The sequence below is a fragment of the Lemur catta genome, chromosome 8, assembly GCF_020740605.2.
Source record: "Lemur catta isolate mLemCat1 chromosome 8, mLemCat1.pri, whole genome shotgun sequence".
Lineage (NCBI taxonomy): Eukaryota > Metazoa > Chordata > Mammalia > Primates > Lemuridae > Lemur > Lemur catta.
This window is the reverse complement of record NC_059135.1, coordinates 29,831,983-29,845,668: the sequence shown is the minus strand read 5'-3', so window position 1 is coordinate 29,845,668 and position 13,686 is coordinate 29,831,983. Positions and strand designations below refer to the sequence as shown.

Sequence of the window (13,686 nt, the reverse complement as noted above, 5' to 3'; positions counted from 1 at the left end):
GGGTATCTACAAAAAGTAGAAAAACTAGTCAGGTGTAGTGACGTGTACCTATAGTCCCATCTACTTGGGAGGCTGAGGCAGGAGGATCATTTGAGCCCAGGAGTTTGAGGTTGGAGCCCAGGAATTTGAGGTTGCAGTGAGCTGCAATGACACCACTGCATTTTAGCTGGTGTGACACAGTGAGACACTGTTTCAAAAAAAAAAAAAAAAAAGAACCAGGCCAGAACAGGAAACTCACTGTTACGTTTTTTGGAAAGTGAACATAGTTGCATGAGTGTGGAATATTTTTAGCATATTAAAATTGCTCTCTAGGTATACAGTTAACTTACCCATTATGGTTTTAACCTGTTTTAAGGGAAACTATACACAGTCAAGCATCAGTGGATAAACCTACGTCTGTGCCAGAGATTGGCAGGCTCTTTGGGTAATTGTATCATTCCAAGGCAGGAATAGGTACATGCTGGATCCTGTATCTTGGTAATTCAAGTGTTTTACTTTATCACTAGTGTGCCTTGGCTGCTATGCAGGAATAGCAAGAATGGCCTAATAGACTTAAAGCTATGGTGATGTTGTAATTGTCTGGTAATTAGTAATGGTTGAAGCCTGGGTTAGTATACCTGAGCAGTCCTGTTCAGTCATTATTCTTCATGCTCATATTTGTTCTGTCCATTATGGGCACCTCGTTGGTTATTGTAAATGTTGATGTGATCCATCTAGTTCAGATACTTTTCCTTAATAATGCCGTGTTTACCTTTTATTCTTCATAAATTCTTTTAACTCAGAATTTCATAAAGAAAACAGAAGATTGAGAAAAACAAAATCTATTTGTTGTATAAAATAATTTGTAACTGACTATAGTCATGTCTGTGATATTGAGTAAAATGCTAAAAGACCTATACCTTTTGGCCAAGTGTGGTGGCTCACACCTGTAATCCCAGCTAGTTGGGAGCCTGAGGCAAGAAGATCACTTGAGCCCCTCTAGTTCAAGGATACTGTGAGCTATGATTGTGCTACTGCACTCCAGCTTGGGTGACAAAGCGAGACCTTATCTTTAAAAAAATGAATAAATAAAAGACCTATACTTTCTATGAAGTGCTTTTTACCTTTGCAGTTTTAAGTGGCAAAATAATTTCATATTCTCATTTCCTCACAGAAACTATATATCTATTGTTGCTTTTTTTTCCGTTTTTGAACATATCCTTTATCCAGACTATGATTGCTTCTTAGCTCTCACTATCAAATGTCAACCTAACTGCATCAGTAGTTTAAATTTCTTTTCATAAAAGATTGATCTTGACAAATTTTTGCTATTAGCTTTTCATTATCACTAGATATTGACTGTACTGGCACAATGGTGTATAAAATCTAAAGAGGAAACAAATTAATGTGAACCATAGCATAGTTAATGGTTCTTCCTCAAAGCTGTCATTTAGTTAGATAAATGTTCAGATAGCAGTTAGCACTATGCCTGGTACCAAGAAGGCATGCAACAACTGTTTTAAAAATAAATAAAAACTCCAATTCTTATAAGCATTAGGATTAATTATATGAAGGATTTCCAGGCACTGTGATCAGTCTTCTATCTTTGAGATTTGAAAGAAGCAGGAAATAGGGCGTAGGACTTACAAGGAAACAGGAAGACTACCCATGTTTTTATTTCACATTCCACTTGAACTATCTTGGAAACGTAGGGTAAAGCATTAAACAATGGTTGTGTAAGTATTTTTGAAATTTTTTAATCTATCTCTTCATCTACTTTGTTTTATAGTGTCATTTTAGGACACTGAGGATGGAGTGTCCTGTGTCTGGACTTATGTCTGGAATGTCTTGAATTGATTCATTACTATCAGGAACAGTGGGACTGTTTCTTTGTCAAGGGGATACTGCGTTTTCTTCCCAATCCCATTTATTAGCCAAAGGAACAAAGTACTCTAAAAATGTTCATTAGAACAGTGTGCAATCTCAAAAATAAATCATGTAGGTCAGCTAGGATATAGGGAGGACTGCAAAAGGTATATAAACAATAACAAATGAACCTAATTGTATTATAAATGGATAATCACACTGAAGGTATTGGAAAAGATAAGAATTAGCCTACGTTACTTTGGAAAACTATATGGCTAAAGACAACATTAAATATCCACAAATATTGTACTTTAGATAGTAAATTTCCTTCTCACAGGTACATGGGTTAGGAATTCTGAATTTCTATTAGCAATTTACTTTAAATATATACTTGTATTGAACAAATAAGTAAAAATATCGTAGATAATGAGACCTAGCTTCCTAACTGTATCCACCCAGAGGACCTAGAATTAGCAACACCAGTAGCAATGACCGCATTACTGCTCGGAGTTGGTTTCTAGATAACATTCTCCAATAAAAGCAACCCTGGGGAAATGATTTCAGGATTAGGGCAGGGAAAATCAGTATGAACCTGGAACGTTTAATGGTACCAGCAGGTAAGGAAGTACTCAAAAAAATGATGGGGGCACATGGAGAGATATAGTCAGCTTAAAAAGATAGTTCTGTTGGTCAAAATTTAGACAAAATAAATAATGATAGTATTGAATTAGATCCATAGAATAAAATAAATATGTATGAGTCCATACTAACATAAACAAGGGAGAATGGACAGCTCTTCTTTTTATTGTATTTTTTTAATTAATAAACTTTCGTTTTTTAGAGCAGTTTTCACATTCACAGTAAAGTTGAGGGACAGCTATTTTTTAACAGTAGAATTCCAGTTAATATAGAAGGAGTGATTTAAGATAGAAAATCCTCATTAGGCAAACACTACAGCAGGTTCTTGCTGCAGGCAAGAACCAATCAGTGGTGGATGCTAAAAGTAGTGGGCGAAAGTGTGTAAGAAACAGAATATTTGCATAGTCTCAAAATATCTTCTCCATCAGATACTTAATTACAAAGGGAAACCTTAATTACAGTGGAAAACCTGTAGATACCACTGTGTGTGACACACTGACATCTATCAAAAGACAAAATTTAAACAAATTGAATTAAAAAATCAAATTGACTTTCATTAGTAATTCATGATTTGGGCAACATCCGATCTAAAGATTTATAAAGGTGCTGCAATGAGCTGAACAGGGGAAATGGGCTTTAAAGGCAGAAAAAGACTGGAGAAAGCAGAAACTGGACCCTATTGTAGGAGCTCAGTTATTTAACATGATTTTATTTAACACATCTCAACAACCTCTTGATACAATGCACTGAAAAGGACACAGCGTCACCTCTATGGTATTCTTGCCAGAAAAGCATAATTTCAACTAATCATGAGAAAACAGAGACAAACTCCAACTGAGGAACATTCTACAAAATAACTTACCCCAGTGCTTTAAAAAAATCTCAAAGTTATGAAAAATAAGACTGAGGAACTATCACATGTTGGAGGAATGTAAACAAACTTGGCAGTTTGTGGGATTCTGGATTGAATTTTTGACCAGAAAAGGGACATTAGTGGGAAAATTGATAAAATTCAAATGAGGCCTATAGATTAATTATATTGTATACATACAGATTTCCTGGTTTTCATAACTGTACTGTGCTTATGTAAGATGTTAAAATATTAGGGGAAACTGAGTAAAGGTTATACAAAAACTCTATACTCTTTGTAGTTTTTCTGCAAGTTTTAAGTATTTTCAAAATAAAAAATTGAAAAGACAGGTATGTGTCCCTTATAATTCCAAAAATAGTTAAGGAATTCTTAAGGTAATAAAATGAAATCACTAAAATTTATGAATAAATTTTAGGTAGTTTTAAAGGCAGACACATTCATCCTTAACAAATATTACTTTAAAATTTTCATGAAAGATATCTTTTCCCCACCTAAGAGTTTTGTTCATATAATCATGATTTAAAAAAAAAAAAAAAAAAAAGCCTGCCCAGGCATGGTGGCTCATGCCTGTAATCCTAGCATTCTGGGAAGCTGAGGCGGGAGGATCACTTGAGGTCAGGAGTTCGAGACCAGCCTCAGCAAGAGCGAGACCCCTGTCTCTACTAAAAATAGAAAGAAATTAGCTGCACAACTAAAAGTAGAAAAAAAAATTAGCTGGGCATGGTGGCACAGGCCTGTAGTACCAGCTACTCAGAAGGCTGAGGCAGGAGGATCGCTTGAGCCCAGGAGTTTGAGGTTGCTGTGAGCTAGGTTGATGCCATGGCACTCTAGCCCAGGCAACTCTGTCTCAAAAAAACAAAAAAATTCCTGACTAATAGAAATTAGGAAATAAAATCTTTGACTCTAAAACAAGAAACTCCCTGACGTGAGAAAAATCTTAGGCTCAAGGTAAGAAAGACAAATACAGCTTTAGATTGAGCCTTTACAATTTTCATCAAAAATCTAAACAAAACACTATGCCCCAAATCCTTGTGGACTAAGGGCATTTTTACCCAGGGAGGAGGGGTGCTATGTTTGAGTATAGAAAACAAATGTTTGAAAAAAAGGAGTATCTGCATATTTGAGCCCTGTAATTGAAAGAGAGGAGAACAATGACTAGGACCTATAGATTGAATGGTTTGAGATAGTAGGGAGAGATTTTAACTTGTTGGTATAGAGATTGCAGGATGATAGATAAGCTGGAGAGTCAGTTGAGCTGTTAGGAAAGTTTTAAATTAAGATAGGGAGAGGAGAAAGCAACTGGAGGGAACTTATTTGGGATGTGTTGATGAAGATAGATTCAGCTTAGAGGAGCTGCAGATACATTTCTGTATTTTGTAACTGTAGTAGAGGATATTTAAGAAGTTTCTAAGGGAATTGTCTGTTTCAGAGGTTTGTGAGAATGCAGTTTTGACCTTTGAGCTTGAAATTGGACAGTGGTTCTAAGAATGTACAATAGATAAAAGGTCAATGATTGGAAGAAGGATGGAAACAAAAATGTGTTGTAACATTTTAAATCTGTTCATTCTGTAGAATGTTAATGTGATTAAAAAGTTAACAGATTGTAATAATCTTTTTTTTTTTTTTTTTTTTTTTTTTTTTTTTTTTTTTGAGACAGAGTCTCACTTTGTTGCCCGGGCTAGAGTGAGTGCCGTGGCATCAGCCTAGCTCACAGCAACCTCAGACTCCTGGGCTTAAGCGATCCTACTGCCTCAGCCTCCCGAGTAGCTGGGACTACAGGCATGAGCCACCATGCCCGGCTAATTTTTTTGTATATATATTTTTAGTTGGCCAGATAATTTCTTTCTATTTTTAGTAGAGACGGGGTCTCACTCTTGCTCAGGCTGGTCTCGAACTCCTGACCTCGAGCGATCCACCCGCCTCGGCCTCCCAGAGCTAGGATTACAGGCGTGAGCCACCGCGCCCGGCCCAGATTGTAATAATCTATCTGGGAAACAATGAAGATAGGGATGTGATTGAATAGTCTTTAATGGCAAGTATAAAAGAAGATACCAGCACATCAGTGTTCAAGAGATAGAGAACACATCTAACAGCTTTTGAAGTACTTTTAAGGCATGGAAAAGTACTAAAGTTCCTGAAGTCTCCTAAATACCTATAAGTTAATAGATACTCTTTAGTTAGGTTGGTTGTTATCCATCTTTCTTGGCAGTGTCTCTTGATGCTGACATAGAAAGTTTGTTTAATGTGTTTACAATTTTGAATCAAACACTAGAGTTAATTAGCAAATGATAGGATTTATTTATGAATTGGAGAATAATTTTTTTCTAGTTTATAAAACACTAATAAGATTTATCTAATTTGTCAGTTTGAACAGTCGTTCTAAAACTTCAGTGTGCATCAAAAATACCTGGAGGGCTTATTGAACCATAGACTGTTGGTTCAACGTCCAGAATTTTGGATTCAGTAGGTCTGGGATGGGGCCCATGAATTTGTATTTCTAACAAGTTCCCAGGTTATGCTTATTTTACTGGTCCTGTGACCACACCTTGGGAGCCATTGGTCTAGAGTGTCTAGTACAGTGCTTCTGAACTGGGCAGAATTTTACCCCCCAGGGAATTCCCCCCCCCTTTTGGGACAGATTTTCTCTCTGTTGCCCAGGCTAGAGTGCTGTGGTGTCATCATAGCTCACTGCAAGCTTGAACTCTGGGCTCAAGCAATCCTCCTTGCCTCAGCCTCCTGAGTAGCTGAGACTACAGACACATGTTGCCATGCCCAGCTAATTTTTGTGCTTTTTGTAGAGGGTCTTGGTACGTTGCTCAGGCTAGTCTCATACGCCTGGCCTCGAGTGATCATCCTACTTTGGCCACCCAAAGTGCTAGGATTACAGATGTGAGCCACTATGCCTGGCCAGCCCCCCACAGAGAATATTTGGCAATATGTGGAGAGATTTTGGTTATCAAAACTAGGTGAGGGCCGGTGCCTGGTGGCTCACACCTGGAATCCTAGCACTCTGGGAGGCCGAGGCGGGTGAATTGTTTGAGCTCAGGAGTTCGAGACCAACCTGAGCAAGAGCGAGACCCTGTCTCTACCAAAAAAATAGAAAGAAATTATCTGGACAACTAAAAATATATAGAAAAAATTAGCCGGGCATGGTGGCACATGCCTGTAGTCCCAGCTACTCAGGAGGCTGAGGCAGAAGGATCGCTTGAGCCCAGGAGTTTGAGGTTGCTGTGAGCTAGGCTGACGCCACAGCACTCTAGCCGGGGCAACAGAGTGAGACTCTGTCTCAAAAAAAAAAAAAAAACCAAACTAGGTGAGGATTGCTACTACCATCGAGTGGGTAGATACCAGGTAGGCTGCTAGACATTCTGTAGCGCACTGGATAGTTCCCTCAACAAAAGAATTATGCAGACCAAAATGTGCTGACTTAGAGAAACCCTGGTCTAGCAGCTTTTCTACAAAACAACTAAGTTTTAATGCTGTAAAGTATCTAATGGATGTAATGAATTACTTTTCCTCCAGTGTATCTAGAATGGTACATGCTTGGGAAAATTGGAAAATAGTCACTTAAATTAAAAAAAACAATCATTTTCTGTGTTTGTAGTTCTGATGAGGTGACTTGGTTGAGAAAATCTGCAGATACTTAAGGACAGAATAGACTCTCTTTGGGATAAGTACCTGTCCAGTGTATCTAAATGCAGTAGAATAGACTCTTTGGATCTTAAAGTCCTTTTTCAGTCCTCAAGTTTAATTTGAAAACATAAAAAAGAATTAAATTAGTAAATTAGACTTAGTGAAACTCTACCAGGATGAACATATCATATATTATACATGGTTTCCCTTGTACTTGACAGGGATTCTCTTGTACTTGAACATACTTACAGGTGTTTTTGTATGCTGCTTCTCAGTCATTTTACAGTGGCTAAAATGAAAGCATCCAAAAAACTGTGCTTTGGTGTGGTATCTATGTACAATGGGTGAATAGTCTTTCCAGTATAGTTAAGATTTTAAGATTCTTTTGAAATGCTAATTCTCATACATTTTGGTGTCCCCAAATGTTACTAACTTAACAATTTCCAACACTGCAAGAATTATTAAAGATACTGAATTCTTGGTTTACTTCATTTTCTGTTTTATCCTTATTTATGTGGGCTTATTTTCAGTTTAACTTGAAACCTTGGATTGAGGTCCAGACTGTCACATGTTACAAACATAGAATATCACAGATGACAAATAATATTTATGGTTAGGAACTTAGAACTCTACTCTTCAGCTTAAGGTATGGCTTCAAAGATAGGTGATTAGAGTATAGGTGTAATTTCATAATTTATGTGTTATTCAATGTTATATGGCACTAAAGTTGCCCTGTGTTGATACTTTTTTGTCCAATACCTTTGGCTCCAGCTCTGAAGAGAGGGATTTTGTTGGAACCTGCCTAGGTATGCAAATAATAGTTCTGAATATTGTCTATAGTGGGCTAACATATTCCACTTCCTAAAATATTTAAATATCTGTGGAAATGAACTACAGCATATTTAAGACTCCACTGTTACCTACTTAACCTCATTTTGAAATGGCTAATGTGTAACAGTGCTATTATCCTACTGGCTTTGTGCCAAATGGGATGAGTGTTCTTCCCTTTAGCCTAGAATGTTTGTCTCTAGTTTACTCTTTTGTTTGAAGTCATGGAAAGAAAATATCCTATTACATCCTAGAGAACTTTGCCAGGATCAAAGATTACTGTCACCTTACTATCACCTTAAATTTTAGTAGTGTTTTACAGTACTCAAAGTGTTCTCATATGTATTTTCTCATTTGTTGCTGGTTAACAGCAATACTTTTCTCGTGGTGGGCAAAGTAACCCATCATCACAGTTATGGTCTGTTATACTTTTAAATATAATTTGTACTTGGCAGCTGTAGTTCTCAATAAAAATACAAGCAAAAATTTTTAGTTTTGTAAATTTTATAATCCAGGGAAAATAAATCTTGAAGGAAAACCAGAATTTATATAATCATTAACCACATTGTTTTAGAAATTTTTTGTGCAAAGTTATTTTTTATGTTTATACCTATGGTGGGTTCCAGTCTTTAGTAATTACTGTTTCAGTGTTAGTCTAAGATTATGTATTTAAAGCAGGAAGAGAAGTGTTAGTTGAATGTGTACTATATGCTACATATGTGTGTCTGTGTGTATGTATGTGTTGATCCTCATTGTTCATGGATTACGTATTTGCAAATTCACCTACTCACTAAAATTTATTTGTAACCTCAAAATCAGTACTCACAGTGCTTTTGTGGTCATTTGAAGACATCTATAGAGCTGTGAAAAAATTAAATCACCTGACACACATGTTCTCAGCTGAGGTCAAATGAGGTGACACTTTGCCTTCTTGTTTCAGGTCTCATACTATAAATATGTGTCCTTTTCATAATCTATTCAGTGTCATAATTTTCTCATTTTTGTACCTTTTGCTGCTGATTTAACTGTTCAAAATGGCCCACAAAAGTAGTGCTGAAGTGTTGTCCAGTGTTCCTAAATGCAAGAAAGCTTTTCTCCTTCTTGAGAAAATACCTATGTTAGATAATCTTTAGTTAGGAATGAATGATATACAGGTATGCTATAGTGGTGTTGGCTTTGAGTTCAAAATTAATCAATAATATATATTAAATAAGGTCACTTTAAACAAAGACACACATAAAACAACGTTATATGTTGATCTGTTGATGAAAATATTGTGACCAGAGGCTCATTGGAGCCTAACCCTATATTTCGCTTAGGAGCAATGGTTCAATGTTTGTTAATTCAGTATTTGCAGTGACTTTATAAAGCATGTGAAAATCAACTGTGTGTGTGTGTGATATCTATCTAACATATTACACATTATAAATTGTTAATTACATATTAAACATGTTATTAATTATATTACATATTACTAATCTTTTTTATATACATACATATATATACACAGGCATACCTTGTTTTATCACACTTCTCTTCTTTGCAGAGAAAAGTGTTTTTAACAAATTGAAAGTTTGTGGCAACCTTGCATCAAGCACCAGTTTTCCAACAGCATGTGCTCATTTTGTGTCTCTGTGTCATATTTTGGTAATTCTTGCAATATTGCAAACATTTTTATTATTATATTTGTTATGGTGATTTGTGATCAGTGATCTTTTTATTTTTTTATTTTTTATTTTTATTTTTTTAAGCTAGTCAAATTTAGCAGTGGGGGGTTGAATACCAACTTCAGTGACACTGATGTTAGTAAGTTCTGATAACCCACTACCATTGGACCAGCTGATGAGTGATCTTTGCTGTTACTGTTGTAATCATTTTGGGGCACCATGAATCATGCCCATAGATGGCAAATACAATTCATAAATGTTGTGTGTGTTCTGACTGCTCTCCCCACCGGTCATTTCCCAATCTCTCTCCATTCTTTCCTACTCCCTGAGACAAAACAATGTTAGGCCAATTAATAACCCTACAATGGCCTCTGAGTGTTCAAGTGAAAGGAAGAGTTGCACATCTCTGACTTTAAATCAGAAGCTAAGAATGATTAAGCTTAGGGAGCTTAGTGAGGAAGGCATGTTGAAAGCCAAGATCGGCCCAAAGCTAGGCCTTTTGTACCAAACATTTAGCCACGTTGTATATGCAAAGGAAAAGTTCTTGAAGGAAATTAAAAGTGCTGTTCCAGTGAACACATGAATGATAAGAAAGCAAAACAACCTTATTGTTGATGTGGAGAAAGTTTTAGTGGGATGGATAGATCAAATCAGCCACAACATTCCCTTAAGCCAAAATCTAATTCAAGGCAAGGCCCTAACTCTCTTCACTTCTGTGAAGGCTGAGAGACATGAGGAAGCTACAGAAGAAACGTTTGAAGCTAGCAGAGGTTGGTTTGTGAGGTTTAAGGAAAGAAGCCATCTCCATAACATAAAATTGCAAAGTGAAGCAGCAAGTGCAATGGAGAAGCTGCAGCAAGTTATCCAGAAGGTATGGCTAAGATAATTGATGAAGGTGGCTACGCTAAACAAAAGAATTTTAATGTAGATAAAACAGCTTTATATTAGAAGATGCTGTCTAGGATTTTCATAGCTAGGGAGAAGTCAGTGCTTGGGTTCAAAGCTTCAAAGGACAAGCCAACTCTCTTGTTAGGGGCTAATGTAGCTGGTGACTTTAAGTTGAAGCCAATGCTCATTTACCATTTAGAAAATCCTAGGGCCCTTGAGATTATACTAAATCTACTCGGTACTCTACAAATGGAATAACAAAGCCATCTGTTTACATCATGGTTTATTGAATATTGGACGAATCAGTTAATTTTATCTATCCCCATTTTCCTTGTCTATAAGGGTATGGATGTTTTTGAAGGATTAGGTAAGAAATACAGACATACCTCGAAGATCCTGCAGATTCAGTTCTAGAACACCACAATAAAGTGAATATCGCAATAGTGCCAGTCACATGAATTTTTTTTTTTTGGGTTTCCCAGTGCATATAAAAGTTATGTTTATACTGTAGTCTATTAAGTGTGCAATAACATTATGTCTATAAACAACAATGTGGCTAGGAGTGCTAGCTTATGCCTGTAGTCCCAACTACTCAGGAGGCTGAGGCAGGAGGATCACTTGAGCTCAGGAGTTTGAGGTCACAGTGAGCTATGATGATGCCACTGCACTCTAGTAGGGTGACAGAACTAGACTCTGTCTCAAAAATAAATAAATAAATAGATAAATAAATAAATAAAGATTAAAAAAATCAAAAACAAGGGAATGGAGATATTCATTTGCTCCAAAAGGAATCAGAAGATTTCCATAACAATACTTATCCCTTCCATTTTTTCTTCTAGAGTTAGAATTGAATAATTAATTGCCTAATGCTGCTTATTGCTTGTAATAATGAGCAGAATTAGAATGCATCTAACAAAAATTAAAATTAGCCCAATGTGCTGGTATACACCTGTAATTGCAGCTACAAGGCCAGCCTGGGCAACACATTGAGACTCCGCTTCAAAAAATATAATAAAATAAAATAAACTAAGACCAAAAAAAGGACTAACCCTGACCATGACCTAAACATGATACTATGGAATGTCCGATTTCCTTAAGTACTAAGTTTGACAGTTGATATCAATGACATTTCACTTTGACACTTATTGTTTTGTATTTTTATTGTGAAGGTACATACTCAGTCTTTCAAACGCACATTTTGGCTTGTGATTATCTGTCAAATTTTTTTTAGAGCAATTTTTGAACAACCATGGATAAGTCAACAACCCGTGTTATTTTTTTTTTCTTTGTGTACAGTGTTATTTCAAATATTTGTTAAAACACCATTGTTATTTCTCAGGACAGGAGCAAAGATCACCCTCTGCAGAAACTTAGGAACCTATGTACAGAACTTTACAGAACAGAGGCAATGCTTTAGCTGAAGCCTGACTGCTGACCAGAGAATGGAGTTCTGAGTGGACTCGGGAACAAAAGGAAACCAAGCAGGGAACGGGAAGGTGCCCACCTGAATCACATTTCAGCTGCCATCAGGACGTATCTTGTGGTGGTCACAGATTGTAGGCTCTATTTTTGGAAGGTTCAGGTGCAACACAGGATTCCATTTGTCTACTTAGCTACACCCCTGGCTGAGGTGCCATAAGGTCAGTGTCATTCAAGTTCCTGGCCAGCCAAACTCCCGCAGCAAGGAGTCCCAAATTAAGGATCAAGTTCCTCCGGAAATCATTCCTATCAGTGGCAAAGCCATAGATGCCCCCAAGCCAATCTCCCATGTTGTCTGGAATTTCAGGAGCTTTATTTGCCGAGCCCGCAGTGCTCACTGCAACCCCGCTGGAAGCCATGCTAGTTCCCCCGCCATGTTATTTTTTAATATGAGTTCCATCTTGGAACCAGTGCAGCACAGACAGCTTGAAATATCAACGAAGTGTTTTCGAAGGATGTGGCTAATAAACGCACACACACAGTATGTTGATGGTTTGAGAAGTTCCATTCTGGTGATTTTAATTTTGAAAATGAGCCATGTGGGTTTCCTGAGTCCAGGTGGATAATGATGAGCTGAAAGCTGTAGTGGAAGCAAATCCATCTCAACCTATGTGTGCATTAGCAGCAAGGTTGGATGTTGCTATTCCAATAATATTGGACCATTTGAAACAAATCGGCAAGGTAAAGAAGCTGAATAGATGGGTATTGTGTGAATTAAACGAGCATCAGAAGAGAAATCATCTTGAAGCTTGCCTTTCCTTGCTGTCATAACATAAAGGTGAACCATTTCTACATCATATTGTTATGTGTGATGAAAAATGGATCTTTTTGACAATTGACAATGTTCAGCACAATGGTTGGATAAAGATGAAGTGCCAAAACATAGTCCAAAACTGACTATTCATCAAAAAAGCTAATGATGTTTGTCTGGTGGTCCAGTGCTGGTATTACCCACTACAGCTTCATGAAACCTGGTCAGTCAATTACAGTGGATGTCTGCTACAACCAATTGGATGAAATGATGAGGATGCTTGCAATTAAGCAGCCAAGACTGGTCAATAGAGACAGGCCAGTCCTCTTGCAAAACAACACTTGACACATGTCTCACAAACAGTGGTGCTGAAACTACAGAAGCTGGACTTGGAAACTGTCATCTACCATGTTCACTAGACCTTGCACCAACTGACTACCACTTCTTCCAGGCTTTGGACCACTTCTTGCAAGGAAAAACATTCAGTTCTCAACAAGCTGTGGAAAACGCCTTTCACAATTTCATGGCCACTCACTCTCCAGGCTTCTTTGCTGCTGGCATAAGTAAGCTACTGTTAAGATGACAAAACTGTGTTGATAGTTTGGGAACATACTTTGATTAATTGCACTTCTTCTTGTTTGAGATATAATAAACTAAACTTTTGATTCAAAATGGGGACACTTCATATTTAATGACCTAATACCATTTATTCAAAATATATTTATTCAAAGAAATACTGAGCAATTCAAAATTAAACTTGAAGGGAATATCTTTAATAAAGAGGGCAGCACAATTAATTAAAATGTTCTATGCAGAGAAACTCAGTGAATTTTATTACTTTGTCTTACACATTCAACTTCTAACATTGTTTCCAGTGAAGTCTTCTGGGTTTAAGTTGGAGGATGGGGCCTGTTAGCATTCCTGAACATTGCATTTATAATGCTACACATCCTGCCTGGAGTATGCAAACCTCTGTAGAAGAGTGAGGAATTTTTTTTAAGGCAATGCTTACTAATTGGTTTTTTATATATGAGGTCCAACTTAGGAGGAAAAAAATGTTACCAGTCTTCATTTAAAAAAGAGAA

At 36.9% G+C, this 13,686-nt stretch overlaps 2 protein-coding genes across 2 annotated transcripts in view; one reads left to right on the top strand and one right to left on the bottom strand.

Moving 5' to 3' along the window:
- The window catches only part of BMPR2 (bone morphogenetic protein receptor type 2), a 123,096-nt gene that overhangs the window by 37,597 nt on the left and 71,813 nt on the right, over positions 1–13,686 (top strand). The window lies entirely within an intron of this gene.
- Positions 11,700–12,209, bottom strand: LOC123643874 (mitochondrial import receptor subunit TOM6 homolog). Its single transcript, XM_045559706.1, has one exon. It carries the CDS (start codon positions 12,207–12,209, stop codon positions 11,985–11,987), a length of 225 nt encoding a protein of 74 aa, XP_045415662.1. The 3' UTR covers positions 11,700–11,984.

Bases quoted from the DNA above. Each gene is read 5' to 3' on its own strand.
- LOC123643874 (XM_045559706.1), bottom strand. From the start codon at position 12,209: ATGGCTTCCAGCGGGGTTGCAGTGAGCACTGCGGGCTCGGCAAATAAA.